The sequence below is a fragment of the Gymnoscopelus braueri genome (genome assembly GCF_963280865.1).
Source record: "Gymnoscopelus braueri genome assembly, chromosome: 8".
Classification (NCBI taxonomy): domain Eukaryota; kingdom Metazoa; phylum Chordata; class Actinopteri; order Myctophiformes; family Myctophidae; genus Gymnoscopelus; species Gymnoscopelus braueri.
This window is the reverse complement of record NC_137609.1, coordinates 49228624-49246961: the sequence shown is the minus strand read 5'-3', so window position 1 is coordinate 49246961 and position 18338 is coordinate 49228624. Positions and strand designations below refer to the sequence as shown.

Below are 18338 nucleotides of genomic sequence, written 5' to 3'. Positions count from 1 at the left end.
CGAGCGCCTCCAGGCGCGAGTGCCCGCGTCGACCGGCCGATGGTCTGCTAGTCGACTCAGCGCCGTTCGAGTTATGTACCGATATGGACAGAATAGTAAATAATGTTTTGGTGAGAGCGTTTGCCCCAACTGTCACTCAAAGTGGCTACTGGCCAATCATGGAGTCACGCCAGGGAGTAACCCCACCCACTCCTCTCAAAACCCCACCCACTCCTCCTCCATAACCCCGCCCACTCCTCCTAGGAGAAGCCCCGCCCCGATCTGCGGGCTGCAGTCAGGGGCTTCTCGTTCAAGTGGGAGGACAGAATCGTAAATGATCTGGCAGTGCCAGCGCAGAGTGTCCTTCAACAACACAGCTGTCTGCGCCTTGGCTTCTGTGCGCTGACTGCGCTCGCCCGGTGTGGGCGGGGCTATCTACTGAGACCCGAGAGGAAACACACGGTCGCGTCCAGAACCGCCGATCCGACCGATATGCCACACACACACACACACACACACACACACACACACACACACACACACACACACACACACACACACACACACACAGGCATAATATGGACATCCAGTTGTCCAGAACCACCGATCCAACGAATATACCCATATATGGGCATACAGTGATGGCATCAGGAATCTGCCCATATACGGGCAGGAATTCAAAAGGTCCATTCACCATTCAATAGATCCATTCAACTTGTAGATCTGCGAAGATATTTGGTGTAGAGACAGACAAAAGCGGTCCAAGTACAGTTGTAACTCAAGTCCATTTCCCCAATACTATAGGGTTGAAGTAGTTAAAATGTGATTGGCCACTGAATAAGTGTCACCATCATCCCTGCTATAGAGACCTGTCTCGCCTCATTTGAGATACATATAGACCAGTAGATCACTGGTTCTCAACATTGGGCCTGGGGACCACCAGCAGGTCAGATGGACCCTTACGGCTCTGTAACTAAGGGTCTCCTCGCACCAAAAATGACAACAAGCTACAAAGCGACCGGCTGCCACTCATTTCCACTGGGTACTGGCTACAATGAGCGACGGGACGCCTGGAGACAACGTCCATTTTGCGGCCACGGGCTACAAACAAAAAAGTACTTTTTCCATGTTTATGCAAATGAGCATCGCCTGGATCGCCTGGATTTAAGCGGCAATGAGCGGCGGCCAATCAGATAACAGATGTGTTATTTTTTTCATACCAGATAGGTGAACAGCAACCATATCTGTTGAAAATGTGAAATTAATTGGGTAAATGCATGGGACATTTCTCGACAGAAATATTAGCCGAAGCAATTTCTGGTTGTACTGTTAGGTGAGATAGTTTACAGACAAACTGCCATTGTAGCCTGCTTCACAACCACCAGGGACAGAGTGCTGTCTCTCTCTTAATTATTCTACAGCTGACAAAGTACTCAACCCCAGTACTGTTTTAGCACTTTGAGATTTGTTTAAAATGTATAAAGTGCATTATAAATTTGCACCCTTTTGCACCCTTATTTTACTTCAAAGTCAAAGTATAGATACTCCTCGTCAGATATTTCTTAACTACAAGGAAAACGTTGCTCAGTCAAATTTTTTTTGCTTTTTGCTTTTAGAAATACTTCATAAGTACAAATTACAAAGTACATATTGTTTTTGATATCAATGCAATGCTGTATTGAAATGTAGACATTCTAAATAATGTCTACAAAAAATACAATAAAAATGAAAGTGAAAATAGCCAAAGCATAAAAAGAGCAAATTATACTCAAGTTAGTTCAGATACTAAAAACTGTTTTACTTAAGTACATCACTCAATTAAATCAACTTCATTACTTTGAACTCAAGTTAAAATGTCATTTACCCATCAGCCCTTGGTGTTTGTTTTCTACTGACCTCAGGTCTGTATATATCTGTGCCACACACTGTAAGACAAACTGACCACACAAACACAGTGTCTATAGCAACCACACAACTTACATAACACGTACGCACACACACACACATGCATGCATGCATTCGCGCACACACGCACGCACGCACGCACGCACGCACGCACGCACGCACACACACACACACACACACACACACACACACACACACACACACAGACCGACCGACCTCTGCCTCTGGTAGTACTTTATTTTTACAACACCTTCCGTCTCTCCTCCATCCACTATTTTTCTCTCTACCCCCCTCTCTCTATATCTCTCTCTCTCTCTGTCTCTGTAAGTATTAATACATTCTTCTCCTCTCTCTCTTCCAGTAGATGTGTTTCATGTGCAATGCAGGTGTGATTACAGAAGACAGCTCTTTTGAGGCCACGATCAGATGAAGCTGAAAGTGTAAAACACACTTCACTCTACTGCTCTCATTTCTGCTATTCACGCTCTCATCTGAGTCATTGGTGATAGCACTTACAGATTGGACATATTATACCTTTTTTTTGGGGGGGGGGGGCAGATAAATTGCTGAGTCATAGTGAAATGATAATATGTCAAAAATTTAACAAAAACTGCCAATATAAATATAAATATATACATTTTGAGGTATTTGTACTTCAGTATTTCCTATTTCCAATACTTTTACCTCTACTCCACTACATCTCAGAGGCAAATATTGTACTTTTCTCCACTACAATTATTTGAAAACTAACTAGTTAAGTTACTTTGCAGACATAAGTTATGATATTACAAAACACACATTAACCACTTTAGCCTTATTTTATACATAGGCTATTTGAAAATAGCAGATCTACAAGCTCACAACGCGTCGCGATGCGACGCGTTGTGAGCTTGTAGATCGGCTATTTTCAAACATTTTAGTACTTTTACGTTTGGTACTGAAGTATATTTTAATGCCAATACTTTTGTACCTTTACTCAAGTACATTTTAAAATCAGGACTTTTACTTGTAACAGAGTATTTCTACGTTGCAGTATTGACACTTTTACTTAAGTACAAAATGTGAGTGAATGTGTGTTTTCACTGCTTGTTTTGGTAGACAGAGATTGATTGATTGTTTGTTTGTTTGTTTGTTTGTTTGTTTGTTTGTTTGTTTGTTTGATTGTTTGATTGGTTGATTGGTTGATTGATTGATTGATTGATTGATTGATTGATTGAATACTTTATTAGTCAGACATGTAAACAGCACGTGGTACAGTCAGACATTAAAGGGGTCACACCATGAATTTCATTTTTTTTTGGGGGGGGTGTATTTTTTGGGCTCCCCAGTGTCTCTTGTACCCCAATTTTTTTTTTTAACATTCAGTCATTCATTCTCATTTCAGAGATTTTCAGAATGGGCGTGTCTGAACAGGCCATTTCAGAATGGCAAGGCAAGTGACATCACTTGCATTGCCATTGCATTGATGATGGCCAGACAGAATTGGTCAGTAGCCCCCCCCGTTTTGGTATTGCAGCTGAAAGTGCTGTATAAGCCAGAGACAATTGACTTGGGATGAGTATATCTGAGTGATGATTTAGGCTCAAACCTTTTGAAAAAGGTTTGAGGGACATACACCATATTATGATATTAAATATCAAATATATTTTTTAAATTCATGGTGTAGATCCTTTAAGGCTAAAAGGATAACACAAAATAGGTCCTGGGGACTTGTTTCCATTGTGGTCCTATGCATTCAATTCACCAATATAGCATACAAAATAAACGCAATAATACATGTCATCAACAAATACAAAAAAACTGATGTTTTGGGTCTACCAAAACAAACAGTGAAAACACCAAGATACAGCGAGAGGGCAATGTGTTTCTACAGCATTTTATTCTAAATATTTGAAATATTTTCAAGATCTCTGACCTCCTCCACCACCACACCCCCACTAGAACCCCCAGGTGTCCAGTGATGCCAACCTCCTACAAACCAGTGTTCATTTCTTCAACTAAAACTACTACAAAAAATACTGACAATTTCCTCAACAAATAACAACTAGACTAAAATGTTAGGGAGGGACTACTGGAGAAGAGATCCATGTTTGGCTGCGTGTTGGTGTCACACACTGAAAATAGCTGATCTACAAGCTCACAAGGCGTCACAGACTGTCTGTGTATTGCTGAGGACCAGAGGGAGTGCGTTGCCTGGTATGAGGTTGCTCGGATCTGCGGTTCTCCCCCAAAAATATCAATGCATCTGCAAATCCCCATATATGGTCAGATCACCTAAATTTGGAGTCCCATAGATACGTCATAGATGACTGACGTCATAGATGACCGACGTCACAGGGAGGCCACATGAAGTCCGGAGATCCCAAGCCCCCAGAACCGGAGGGAATACATTAAGTGGAGATACCCTGGTGGCCAACTCTGGCTGTGCAGCGTGACCATAGCAGGGACCCATCATAATGAACGAGCGAATATGGTTTCGACCAATGGGCTCGACTCATGGGCTTGCGCACGGAGGTAGTTTGTGACATAGACAAATAAAGGATGTTACTGATTGATTGATTGATGTAGTTTATTTAGAAAGACATGAGAATAGTACATGACAGTACATAACAGTACATGGAAGTACAAATTCACAATACAAGGTCTACTAAACTGGAAACCCTCATTAAGCATTACGCTTGTTTAAGATGAGGACCCCATGCACACAAATCATGATGAAATATAAGAGGCAGGCAGATATACACACTACTATACAGAATGTCATACAATCAGCTTTCAGGTTACTGGTATGACGAGAGAAAAAAAATAATATATATATATATACAAAAGAGGAAAATGAAAGAGGGGGGGGGGGGGTAGGGAGGGGTAGGTTAAGACTTAGACAGGGGCCATTTTCGAATTGCAGCCTCCTGAAGGTGTATCTTTAGGGCAGTTTTGAAAGTGAGTAGGGTTTTACACTCCTTTACTCCTTTTGGTAGGGCATTCTTAGATCATACTGCGCATGATCTAATCAAACACGGAAGAAGCAGTACAAAGGGAGTGACCAAATCCATAGAAATGAATCGCCGGGCATTTCCGATTACCACTCTAGGTACGTATATCATAACTCTATGGGAGATCCAAATTGGAGCCACACTGTTCTCATATCGATCCCAAGATCCACATGAGTAGATTTTTTTGTATTCCTTCTATGCGATGTTCATAAATTGGCCTTCACCCTCACTTCTGGATTGGGAATTTACTCAAACATTATTTGGTTTGACAACTAAGAAACAGAACTGGCAACCACGGCCCGTTGCAACACATCGCCATGTCTCCCCCACTGCAGTGCCTAAATATGGGTCTCCTCCAAATATGGACATTTATGTCATGACAGTGTATAAAAGAACGACCTGTCTCCTATACCACTCACTCTCTGCTCAGGTGTGCCATGCGTTGGGGCATTTTGAACGATACAGAAAAGGGGATCAAAGATGCCACTCTCCCGTGGAGAGAGATACCTTATACGGGGTATCAATTGGATACCCGTATTATTTATGCACCTGATTGCGGGTTGGTCGTATTATGCGTACGTCGTGAAGCTTTGTGTCTACACGGTCGAGGATAACGAAGAGCGTATCAGCTACCTGGTTGTCTTTCACATTCTCTTTGTCATGTTCATGTGGTCCTCCTGGAAGACCATGTTCACCAGGCCAGCTGTCCCCCCCAAAGCATTCCGTCTGCCCAAAGAGGAAAAGGAGCAGTTTGAGAAAGCGGCCAGATCACCGGCGCAACACGAGATTCTGAAGAGAGTGGCCATGGAACTACCTGTGTTGACCCAAACGCCAGGAGGCACCATTCGATACTGTGACTACTGCCGAGTGATCAAACCGGACCGCTGCCATCACTGCATCAGATGTGACACGTGCGTGCTGAAGAGGGACCATCACTGCCCCTGGGTGAACAACTGTGTGGGATTCTCAAACCACAAGTACTTTGTTTTGTTCATAGGATATGGCATACTCTATTGCCTCGTGATTTCGGCCACAAGTCTAAAGTATTTCATCAAATTTGCGACCCAACAGCTGCCCGGAAACCATGCCAAATTACATGTGATTTTTATGTGTCCCATGGCGAGCATGTTCTTCATTGGATTTCTGGGATTTTTCAGCTACCATCTCTGGCTCGTGGGAAAGAACAGGACAACTACAGAGGCATACGGGGTTCCGGTGTTCAGGAATGGCCCAGACGAAAACGGATTCTCTTTAGGCTTGCGACAAAATGTGGCTGAAGTCTTTGGAGACCAGAAGATGTGTTGGCTCTGTCCTGTGTTCTCCAGTCTGGGCGATGGACAATCCTTCGGTACTCGATTAGTGGACATTGACCCGGAGCAAGGGATGGCAAACGGGCAACAACAGTGGCTCGAGGGAGGAGAGGAGGTGTAGTAGCGTGTCTGCTTGGGTATAGAACAATACCGGTCCACACCAATGCTGAGGAAATGCTAGATAAAACACCTGGAGCATCTAGCATGAATGCTAAAGACTGGTACCATGGCTCGAATGACTGAGGTAATCTACACCAACGTTGCTACTGTTCTGAAAGACATTAAAAAAAAGATGTCACAATTGCAAGCATTTGCCATCCGAGTGGAAGAACCTTTAATATGTCTTAAGAAAACCACTTCAATATCTCGGCCATCAAGATTGTTGTTGATTCCTCGAGAGGTGGATCCCGACTTCCTCCAATTGAACACAAAGACAGGGGCGGGTGAACCCCTATAAATCCAAGATGGTGGATTTGAATTTGCTGAAATAGAGGTTCTGTAGAAACCTTCATCCAATATGTCTTACAGTCTATGGTTTCAGTGTGCCTGTGAGTGTGTCTAACATTTGGATCAGGGCGGTACCCAGACCCGCTGATAATGAGGCTTGTACTTAACTTCCCAGACAAGCAGCACCTAATTGAGCAGCCCATTGAGGCACCCTGTCAGCTCAGGTCTCTCCATTCTCACCAGGAGGATTACACACACAAGGAACATAATTTATGATGTCCTTTTTCAATGAGGTGGTTCAAGAGGCACAAAGCTTTCGGCGACTTAAAGCCAAGATTGAGATAAATGTAAAACTACGCTACTATATCGGGCAACATTGAAGGTGTCTGTGGATGTTAGATATAGCACTCCGAAAGAAGTAACCACCCTCCTAATATGTTTGTGTGTTTTTTTTTTAATCATTTTTGTTTTTACGTGATGGCACTATAGGAAGCAGAGCCATCTAGGAGAGTGTCTGTCTGTGTGTCTGTTTGTCTGTCCAGGGCTATTCTCGCAACTATATATATATATATAATATATATTTAAAGGTAGGCGTCCATTGGGAATGCATGCTCCTCTGGTTATGCACTACCCGTTTTGCCCGTTGTGAGTAAGTAGGCAGCAATGGCTCAGGAGGTAGCGTCGCCGTATTGGAATGGTTCCAGGTTCTTGGTTCTAGGTTCAATCCCCGGTCCCTCCTGGCTGCATGTCTTAGTGTCCTTGAACTCCTAACTGCTCCCAATGAGCAGGTCGGTGGCTTGACTGGTTTCATCCACCATCGGTGTGTGGATATGTGTATGAATGGGTCAATGTGGAAGTACATTCTAAAGCGATTTGAAATGTCGGAGAGTCTAGTAGGCCCTATATAAATGCAGTCCATTTACCTTTTACCCGCTGTACCCTCCTGTCTGTCTGTCTGTGTCCTTTCTATGTCCATATATGGAGATCTCTGTATCCGTCTGGCCGTGTCCCTTTTATGCCCATATACATGTATGGGTACCGCGAAGGACAGTTGCTCACAGGCACACTGAAACCATAGACTAAGACATAATGGACGAAGGGAGCCCTGATGTCACCCATTGACTTATACGGAGCCTCTATTTCAGCAAATTTAAACCGCCATCTTGGAGATAAAAATGAATAAGGGTAATAATAATAATAATAACTAGAAAATGTGCTCCTCGGAGCACAAGTCTCCACCAGCAGACCCGTGCTATTTTAATAGCACGGGTCGTCTTGGTAGAACGGGTCGTCTTGGTAGAATGCGCGTGGTTTTTGGTGTTCTGCAGGGGCGACTGAATATGTAGTGTTTGCATCTAAAGAATGTTCTTCTTGAAGCAATGTGTCATATGGGAGTCGTCGTAATTGACTGGTTTGTTCAAATACTTGTCTGTCTTCTTCATCTTCATTGTCTTGAACAGTTTCAGCAGTTGATTGGTGTGTTTGATCTATGTCAGTTTTCTCTAGTGCTACATAATGTATTTGATCAAGGTGGCCAATTGTTATAGTATTAAGACTTCGGCCTTGTTGTGGGATCAATTCAACTCTATAGTCCTCTTCTGTGTTACTGTTGTAGATGAGTATGCTTTCTTAGCTTTGGCCTTCTGCGCCTTTGCTTGACCAATGTTAGGTGTTCTCAGAGGGACACACACACGCACGGACGGGTGATTTGGACTGGAAGGTACTGTTCCAATCAAGACTGATTGATCCTGTCTTACCTCACTTACCTCACCTACCTCGCTTTTTTAAGTGACACACCTATTTATAGGATTTTATTTCGTCATGCGTCCCTCTAGCCAATCAAAGGCATTGGTGTCAACATATTGACACGTGTCACGTGGAGCTTGACCAATGTTAGCTTGGCTAGGGGCCATGCTCACACACGGCGGGACGAAGCGAAAACATACTCTCCGAGACAATAATAATAATAATAATAATATAATTGTGGCCAAAATACTATCGTCAAGTTTGCTGATGACACATTGTTGTTGTTTGTGGGCCTGATCTCATACGATGCCGAGGAGGCGTACCTGGAGGAGATGGCAGGTCTGTCACTGTGGTGCCAGGACAACAGCCTCTTCTTGAACGTCAGAGAAACTAAGGAGACGATCATGGACTTTTCTGTATACAAAGGCAGAGGTCCTGCAGTCCCCTCATGATCAACGGGATACTAGCGTAGAGGATGAGCAGCTTCAAGTACCAATACAATTAAAGGACAATGGCCCTGATTCATAAAGAGGGTCGTAAATATGGGGTAAATAAAGTTCGTAAAGGAGGTCGTATTTTTGGTAATCACAAACTGACGTGCAATTCTCAAAGGGGTTCGTATATCCCTGAGACGTGCGTATGACCAGTGTGTATGACCAGGTGTGATGATTACTCTGTAAGGCTGCATCCAACAGCATCCAACTTCAACGTCACCATGCTGAATCGTGCTAAACAGTGTTGCCATGTCCGCTTATTATAAGCGAATTTGGGCTTATTTTTCTGTAAAGTTGCTTGTAAATATTGGTAGCTGTGGGGTGCGTTTTTTTGGGCTTGTTTCTAAAGTGTAGTTGGTTATTTGGGCTTGCTTCACAATTGTTCAATTGTTTTAACCGGTGGTTCTCAAATATTTTTATGTCATGGACCCCCAAGTTAATATGTAGGCCAATGTATCCCTATAAGCCCCATCTGAAAATGTTTTGTGCCAGCTGGAGGCAGATTTGTGTTGTTAGAATGTTTAAAAAATCTACCAAATATTCCACATTTTATTACAAGATTTTTTTTTTAAATAGCAGATCTACAAGCTCACAACGGTTTAATTAAAGTGCTTATAATGGCCTAAGTGCCAGTTGCTTCTTTTGGGCTTGTTTTCCTAGACCTGGTTGCTTATTTCTCTCACAACATCTGGCAACGCTGATGTTAGTTTGAAGTTCAACTCCGCCTCGTCTAAAGATAACAGATGCGGTGTCGCATCGCCTTGACAACTTACTGTTCTGTCTGGAAGCGGATCACGTAATAAATGCTCTCATGTGTAATGAGAATAAAGAAGTTGACAAGGTTTAACCCCATTACCAAATAAAAGGCTAATAAAACGTGGAAAGGATATTACATAAGCCTTTTCTAATGAACATTGCGCACCTTTACCGAGGTAAAAAGATGATGTTGAAAATAAATCCAGGGCATACAAGTGGAACGCTTCTATCCGATTATGGACCAGAGCTTATTGATTACTTATTGATTAAATTAGTTAATTTTTGATTAATATATCGCTGTCCTACGTCGGAATGGGGAATGGTCTTCTGGACACAGCTTTCATCCAATTATAGTTTCCTGACTTTCCTCATCAGATGGTAAGATTTATTAGGCTGTTGTGTGTGGTGTTCATGTGATCAATATACAGTAGAGTAGCCTACAGTAGGCTTTACAAATTAATACCGCGGCACGGACACTGGAGGTGCATCGATCAGTCCCTCCGCAGTTTCATTAAGGCATGATAGCCTATTTTCATTATTACGTGACACTTTGGCTCAGATAGCCCGCTGGCAAACACACTGAGGGACCTAATAATTCACTGATAGCCTAGAAAATAAATAAAAAGCGGTGGAATCCACATCATGTCTATATTATGCATAGGCTACAAGCAATACATCGTTTGACATTTATTTTAAATTTTTGTCTATATGTGTTGACAAATGTTGGGCACATATATATTTTATTTGAGGTGCCACTGTCTTAATTGATTTTGGCATGAAGAATAAAGCATTTTAAAGACATACGCACATTTCAGCCCTGGTAAGACAGCCTCGGGGCTGACCTGAGAACGTGCGCACCTGACGCACAAAACACAGACCAAAAAACTTTTATGAATCCGACTGCAGGTGTAGGATTTGTCCTAAATGCCGGTAATAGTTTAAGCCTACTGGCTGCGTGCACACGACATTTGGCTCTGATCGGCCTAGCGGTTTTTAAAAGGATCCTTGGCTAATAAGCCAAATATGGCTTAATACATTATAATTGTCGTCTGTAACTAAAAATTTAAAACACCTTAAATATTTTATTTATATCATAAATAAAATACATGTTTTACTGAAGGGGGACAACCCCTGTCGCAGGTTGATGTCATTTGTCCATGTGGTCCAGCCCTATCTAATGTATGAAATGCATATGCTAATAAAACATATTTAAAATATTGTTTTGATGCTCATATTAGCCTTAGGAAGTATTAAGTAGGTTTTTATTAAGACAAGCTAATAACACACACACACACACACACACACACACACACACACACACACACACACACACACACACACACACACACACACACACACACACAGACCCTTATAAAGACGGCTAGCCTCCAAAAGAATACAAAGAACTATAGTATAGTTCAACCATGCCTCCTTTCCTTGATCGCACAAATAAAGAACTCTCACTCTAAAAACAAAAGAGCAGATTAATTTCAACTCGACCCACACACATCGATCCCTCAGACCAATTTGGGCTGAATAAAACATGTTCTGTATGGATTCTAGAATGCAACTGCTTCAAAAAGTGTTTAGGTTTATCTTTGAATTTTATTTTATTATATTCAGATGGCTAACAATGCTCCTTAAAGAAATCTAGTTTCTGTGACACTTATAGGGGCCACAGTCTGCCTCCAAAAGTATTCTGTTATCTGTGAGAAGCTCTGTCAGTAGCACCTCATTGGTGCATGAACCCGGCCGACCCCGGGCTAAAATGATTGACCGACAGGTCTATCCGACCGAGAGGCACCCTGATTGGTTAGTCGCAAGTGGGCACGTATTTCTGGACTAATGACAGATGCTTCTCACAGATAAAAGAATAGTTTTGGAGGCAGACTGCGGCCCTATAAGTGTCAAAGAGACTAGATTTCTTTAGGGAGCATTGTTAGCCGTCTGAGTATAATGAGTGAGTGAATGAATACAATTAAAACAAAAATAACTGTTAATTTTGACAGCACATTTTTATTTAGTTTTAGTCATATTTTAGTCATCTGAAATGTTTGTTTTAGTCAGAAATGTATTTTGGTGGGCCGTGATGGCGTTGTATTGCCTGATTTATACTTAGCTGCATGCCAAAAATCGGCTATTTTCCAACACCGACACCAACACGCACCCAAGTATAAAATGACTTGCCTTAGTTCTTCTGGATCCCTTCTCCAGTAGTCCCTCCCTTAACATTTTTATACATTCTTTTTGACAATATTGTCAATATCTTTAGTCATAATTTGATCAACATAGCATCGTTTTAATTTTGTTTTTGTTTTGTTTTTGTCAGTAAAAAAAGGTGGTTGACGGACATCTGTCGTCATAGCTTTAGTCTACATTATGATCAACAGTAATAATGTTGGAGACTTTTACAGCCATCCTAGACGGGGCTTGGTATAGTGATCAATTTGCCTTCAGGGAGATGAACAAGTAGACTGATTGGCCAACCCAACCCATCGGCTTTGCAGGTTTGCCAAGCTTGGCGTGGCTTTTGTGCCACTGTACCAATATAGTGGTAGCACAAGCAACAGTGTGGAGCAAGTGCACACAACTCCACTTTGAACCAGTGGGGTCCAGGCCTGTGGAATGTTTAATGTCTAATGCAGCAGGCAGAACTACTGGACGTGTGGGTTCAGGGACCAATAATGGGCCTCTTATGGTTGGCCCAAACTTCTGTCTTGTGAAAAAGATTGGTGCTGGTAATTTTGGAGAGGTGTGGCAGGGAAGGAACATCAAGACCAACGAATATGTGGCCGTCAAAATGGAAGCTATGAAGATCAAAGGGCCACAGCTCCATATGGAGTATAAACATTACAAAAAGTTAGGATTTTCAGAGGGAATTGCTCAGGCGTACTACTTTGGCCCCTGTGGGAAACACAATGCATTGGTGCTGGAGCTGCTCGGGCCCAGTCTAGAGGAGCTGTTTAACATCTGCAAATGCACCTTCTCCCTCAAGACCTTCCTCATGATAGCCATACAGCTGATAACGCGGATGGAATATGTCCACAGCAAGAACTTGACACACAGAGACATTAAGCCAGAGAACTTTTTGGTGGGAAGAAAGCATAGCAGCGGAGGCAAGCATAAGTACATTTACATCATTGACTTCGGTCTGGCCCAAGATTACTTTAACCCTGAGACCAAAAAACACATCCCCTACAGCGAGAAAAAGAGTTTCACTGGCACAGCGCGCTACGTGAGCATCAACACACACCTGGGTAGAGAGCAAAGCAGAAGGGATGACATGGAATCAGTGGGTCACATGCTCATGTACTTCCTACGAGGGAGACTCCCCTGGCAGGGCATGAAGGCAGACACTGCGAAGGAGAGGTATCAGAAGATCGGAGACACCAAACAAAACACACCAATTGAAGTGCTTTGCGAAAAGCTCCCCAAAGAGATGGGCGCCTACATGCGTTATGTCAGGAAGCTGGATTTCTTTGAAAAGCCTGATTACGACTACTTGAGAAAACTCTTTAATGATCTATTTAACAGGAAGGGCTATATCTTTGACTATGAATACGACTGGGTCAGCAAGTCAACCCCCACACCAGTAGGTCCTAGTCCCAATCACACGAACCTGCAAGCCAGCAGCAGAGTTAAAGCACAACAGTTGACCAGAAAACAGTTGCCTACTGATCCCAAGATAAGTACGTCTCAATCCAAAACATTAAACACTGTCGATCTCACCACTGGACGAGTCATCACCGCTCCCACTGAAGTCGAAGATGCCACATACTGCTGTGGTTTCTTCAAGAGGACAAAGAAGAAATCTCAGATACACAAATGGAAGACGTAACATATAGGAAGGACTTGATACAATTCTGGTCACAGGGCGTCCCTAGGGTGTCAATAGGCACCATAGGGACCCTCAATAAGTGTGAGTTTTTTTTGTAACAACTACATGGGGGTGGGGAAGCGTCAAACATCCATGTTTTGCCTGTACTTTGTAACTTGACTGTGAAGCCCAACATTATGGTTTCACCTAGGTGGCCAGTACACATGTGTAGTCCATATTTACAGAAATCATCTTGGTGTCATGACCTAAACTCAACAGGAAGTCTGCCATGTTCCTTTTTTAGTGGGCTGTTACATTTTTCTCTTGTTTTTGGTAGTCATGGCTGCCAGTTCCCTCTTGATGCTGTGTAGGAGTCCGGACTGTGACAGATTGTACTCAATAACTGCAAGCTTGCATAACATCCTCAGACTAGGACTTAAAGGACAAAGTGACAATTTGGTCTCTGCTTTGTAACAATCAAATTGTTTAATAGCTATGAAAAGATTTCCTAACGCACCTATACACTCAAATTTCCTATTTTAAGAGCTTTTTGAAAAACAAAACATAGCCCAATTGCTTAGGTCCCTCTTGATCCCGTCAGAAGAGCACAAGTCAGAACAACGCACCACAGGTATAATGGTCTGAGTGCTGTAAGATCAGCAGTAATATAATAGCATGGGAAATCTTTATAGCCTGCCTGGACTGAGCTTGGTATGGTGATAAGTTTCCCTTATCAGGAAGATCAACAAGTTCGCTGATTGGCCAACCCAACCCGTCGGCTTTGCAGTTTGGCCAAGCTTGGCGTGACGTTTGTGCCGCTCTACCAATATAGTTGTACAAGCAAGTTCACTCAACTCCATTTAGATTCAAGGTGGTCCAGGTGTGTGAACTGTGTAATGTCTAATGCAGAGGGTAAAGCTACCGGACGCATGGGCCGCAGTTCAGGGACCAATAATGGCCCTGTTATGGTTGGCCGAAACTTCTCTGTTATGAGAAAGATTGGTGGTGGTAGTTTTGGAGAGGTGTGGCTGGGAAAGAACGTCAAGACCAACACATATGTGGCCGTCAAAATGGAACCCATGAAGAGCAAAGTGCCACAGCTCCCTTTGGAGTTTGAACACTACAAAAGGTTGGGAAAATCAGAGGGAATTGCTCAGGTCTACTACTTAGGCCCCTGTGGGAAACACAATGCATTGGTAATGGAGCTGCTCGGGCCCAATCTAGAGGAGCTGTTTAACCTCTGCAAATGTACCTTCTCACTCAAGACCTTCCTCATGATTGCCATACAGCTGATAACGCGGATGGAATATGTCCACAGCAAGAGCTTGACACACAGAAACATTAATCCAGAGAACTTTTTGGTGGGACGATTGGGGAGCAGGCATCCGCATGCCATTCACATCACTGACTTTGGTCTGACCAAGGAGTACTTCAACCCCGAGACCAAAGAACACATCCCCTACAGCGAGCAAAAGAGCTTTGCTGGCACGGCGCGCTACGCGAGCATCAACACACACTTGGGCAGAGAGCAAAGCAGAAGGGATGACATGGAATCACTGGGTCACATGCTCATGTACTTCCTACGAGGGAGACTTCCCTGGCAGGGTCTGAAGGCAGACACTGCGAAGGAGAGGGATCGGAAGATTGGGGACGCCAAACAAACCACACCGATTGAAGTGCTTTGTGACAGCTTCCCCAAAGAGATGGTCACCTATATGTGTTACGTCAGGAAGCTGGACTTCTTTGAACGGCCTGATTACGACTACTTGAGGAAACTCTTCACCGATCTGTTTCACAGGAAGGGCTATGTCTTTGACTATCAATACGACTGGGACGGAAAGTTAGTCCCCACAACAATAGGTCCTAACCCCAGTTACACACACCTGCAACCTGGCAGCAGAGTTAAAGCACAACAGTGGATAAAAAAACTGTTGCCTTCTCAGCCCAAAACATCCAACACCGCTGGACAAGTCATCACCGCTCCCATTGAGGATGAAGACGCCACAGGTTGCTGTGGTCTCTTCAAGAGGACAAAGACAGACCAGAGACACAAATAGAAAAAGTGAAAGATTACAAGGAGGACTTGATACAATTCTGATAACTGAGTTTTCTCAATAAGTGTGAGTTTTTTTTTGTAGAAAACACGTAGGGGTGGGGAAGCATCAAACAACCATGTTTCGCCTGTACTTTGTAACTTGACTGTGAAGCCCAACATTATGGTTTCACCATGTGTATCATGCCCATATTTACAAAAACCTCTCGGTGTCATGAGCTAATCCCGACAGGAAGTCTGCCATTTTCCTTTTTTTTGTGGGATGGAACATTTTTCTCATGATTTTGGAAGTCATTGCTGCCAGTTACCACTTGATGCCTTGAGGGAGCCCTGACTAACAACTGCTAGTTTGCATAACATCTTCAGGCTCAAAGGGAGAACCAACAATATGGCCTCTGCTTTGTAAATATCTAATTGTACAATAGCTATGGAAATATTTCCTAATGCATGTAGACACTTAAAATTCATATTTTAAGAGATTTTTGGAAAAGTACAACAAAAATAGCCCAATTGCCTAAGTCCCTCTCGATCCCGTCAGAAAAGCACAAGTTAGAACAACGCACCACAGGTATAATGGTCTGAGTGCTGTTTGATCAGCAGTAATAGAATGGCATGTGGGATTTTTACAGCCTGCCTGGACTGGGCTTAGTATGGTGATCAATTTGCCTTATCAGGGAGATCAACAAGTTGACTGATTGGCCAACGGCTTTGCAGGTTGGCCAAGCTTGGCATGACGTTTGTACCACTGTACCAATATAGTGGTAGTACACACAACAGTGCGGAGCAAGTACATACAACTCCAATTTGATGAAGGCTGGTTCTGGTGTGTGTGAAATGTTTAATGTCTAATGCAGCAGGTAAAGGTACTGGACGGGTGGGCCACAGTTCAGGGACCAATGATGGACCTGTTATGGTTGGCCGAAACTTCTCTGTTATGAGCAAGATTGGAGTTGGTAATTTTGGAGAGGTGTGGCTGGGAAAGAACGTCACGACCAACAACTATGTGGCCGTCAAAATGGAAGCCATGAAGAGCAAAGTGCCACAGCTCCCTTTGGAGTATAAACACTACAAGAGGTTGGGAAATTCTGAGGGAATTGCTCAGGTCTACTACTTAGGCCCCTGTAGGAAACACAATGCATTGGTGCTGGAGCTGCTCGGACCCAGTCTAGAGGAGCTGTTTAACCTCTGCAAAGGCACCTTCTCCCTAAAGACCTTCCTTATGATAGCCATACAGCTGATAACGCGGATGGAATATGTCCACAGCAAGAACTTGACACACAGAGACATTAAGCCAGAGAACTTTTTGGTGGGACGATTGGGAAGCAGGTATCCGCACGTCATTCACATCACCGACTTTGGTCTGTCCAAAGAGTACTTCAACCCCGAGACCAAAAAACACATCCCATACAGAGAGCACAAGAGCTTCACTGGCACGGCACGCTATGTGAGCATCAATACACACCTGGGCAAAGAGCAAAGCAGAAGGGATGACATGGAATCACTGGGTCACATGCTCATGTACTTCCTACGAGGGCGACTCCCCTGGCAGGGTCTGAAGGCAGACACTGCGAAGGAGAGGTATCAGAAGATTGGGCTTGCCAAACAAAACACACCAATTGAAGTGCTTTGTGACAGCTACCCTGAAGAGATGGCCACCTACATGCGTTATGTCAGGAAGCTGGACTTCTTTGAAAGGCCTGATTATGACTACTTGAGGAAACTCTTCACCGATCTATTTCACAGGAAGGGCTTTGTCTTTGACTATAAATATGACTGGGACGACAAGTTAGTCCCCACATCAATAGGTCCTAACCCCAGTTACACTCGCCTGCAACCCAGCAGCAGAGTTAAAGTACAACAGTCGACCAAGAGAAGTAAGTCTCAGGCCAAAACATCAAACACTGTCGACCTCACTGCTGGACGAGTCGTCACCGCACCCACTGAGGTCGAACATGCCACATACTGCTGTGGTCTCTTCAAGTGGACAAAGAAGAAAGCCCAGAGACACAAAATAAGTGAAAGGTTGTAAATAGGCGAAACATGTGGTACGAATTATGACAAATGATGTTGGGAGCTTGAGAATCTGCTATTTTTTTAGAGAATAGTTATTTATTTATTTATGCGATCCAGGAAAAGAGGCACGGTTGAACTATACTAAAGATATGTGCCATCACTGCGAGACACAGGAAGCATAATCTATAAAAGCTGAATTTTTATTCTTTGTAGGAGGCTAGTATTCTTTGTAGGAGGCTAGTGTGTGTGTGTGTGTGTGTGTGTGTGTGTGTGTGTGTGTCAAGGTGATATTACAAACCGCTGGACTGATGTGAGCCAGATTTCTTGTGCACGTTGCCAGTAGGCAACATTTTTGGAATATTGTACTTTAATTTTATAGGTTGAAGGTGCTCATCGTCTCCACTAGTATCCTGAGGGGACTGTAGGGGAGCTCTGCCTTTGTTTACAGAAGTCCATGATCATATCCTTGGTGTCTCCGACGTTCAAGAAAAGGCTGTTGTCCTGGCACCACAGTGACAGACCTGCCATACCTGCCATCTCCTCTTAGGAACGCCTTCTCGGCGTCGTATGAGATCAGGCCCACAACAACAATGTGTCATCAGCAAATCTGACGATAATCAACAAATCTGACGATAGTGTTCCGGCCTCCCGTGGTGGCCGATTATTATTATTAGTAAGGCTTTTTTTCTGTCATTGACTAGGTAGAACAAACTTTATGTTTAAATGTCATGTCACAAACGAGGGAATATGTAATTCTAAAAAAGAGTTACTGATAGTCAGGAGTCGATAGGGAACAGTAAGCTTAGCTTAGCCAATAATAAACCG

General features: G+C 43.4%; 4 protein-coding genes across 4 annotated transcripts; all 4 read left to right on the top strand.

The window, feature by feature from the left end:
* Positions 1-5357: 5357 nt before the first annotated feature.
* LOC308090905 (palmitoyltransferase ZDHHC20-A-like) lies at positions 5358-6308 on the top strand (the record flags this gene model as incomplete). Its single annotated transcript, XM_080436178.1, has 1 exon — positions 5358-6308. One exon carries the CDS (start codon positions 5358-5360, stop codon positions 6306-6308), a length of 951 nt encoding a protein of 316 aa, XP_080292304.1.
* A 5954-nt stretch (positions 6309-12262) lies between these two features.
* Positions 12263-13468, top strand: LOC308090903 (casein kinase I-like; the record flags this gene model as incomplete). The annotated part of the gene is made up of 1 exon (XM_080436176.1): positions 12263-13468. One exon carries the CDS (start codon positions 12263-12265, stop codon positions 13466-13468), a length of 1206 nt encoding a protein of 401 aa, XP_080292302.1.
* An 875-nt stretch (positions 13469-14343) lies between these two features.
* LOC308090902 (casein kinase I-like) lies at positions 14344-15504 on the top strand (the record flags this gene model as incomplete). Its single annotated transcript, XM_080436175.1, has 1 exon — positions 14344-15504. The coding sequence occupies one exon, from the start codon at positions 14344-14346 to the stop codon at positions 15502-15504; it is 1161 nt and encodes a 386-aa protein (XP_080292301.1).
* An 837-nt stretch (positions 15505-16341) lies between these two features.
* Positions 16342-17529, top strand: LOC308090901 (casein kinase I-like; the record flags this gene model as incomplete). Its single annotated transcript, XM_080436174.1, has 1 exon — positions 16342-17529. The coding sequence occupies one exon, from the start codon at positions 16342-16344 to the stop codon at positions 17527-17529; it is 1188 nt and encodes a 395-aa protein (XP_080292300.1).
* Positions 17530-18338: the final 809 nt, after the last annotated feature.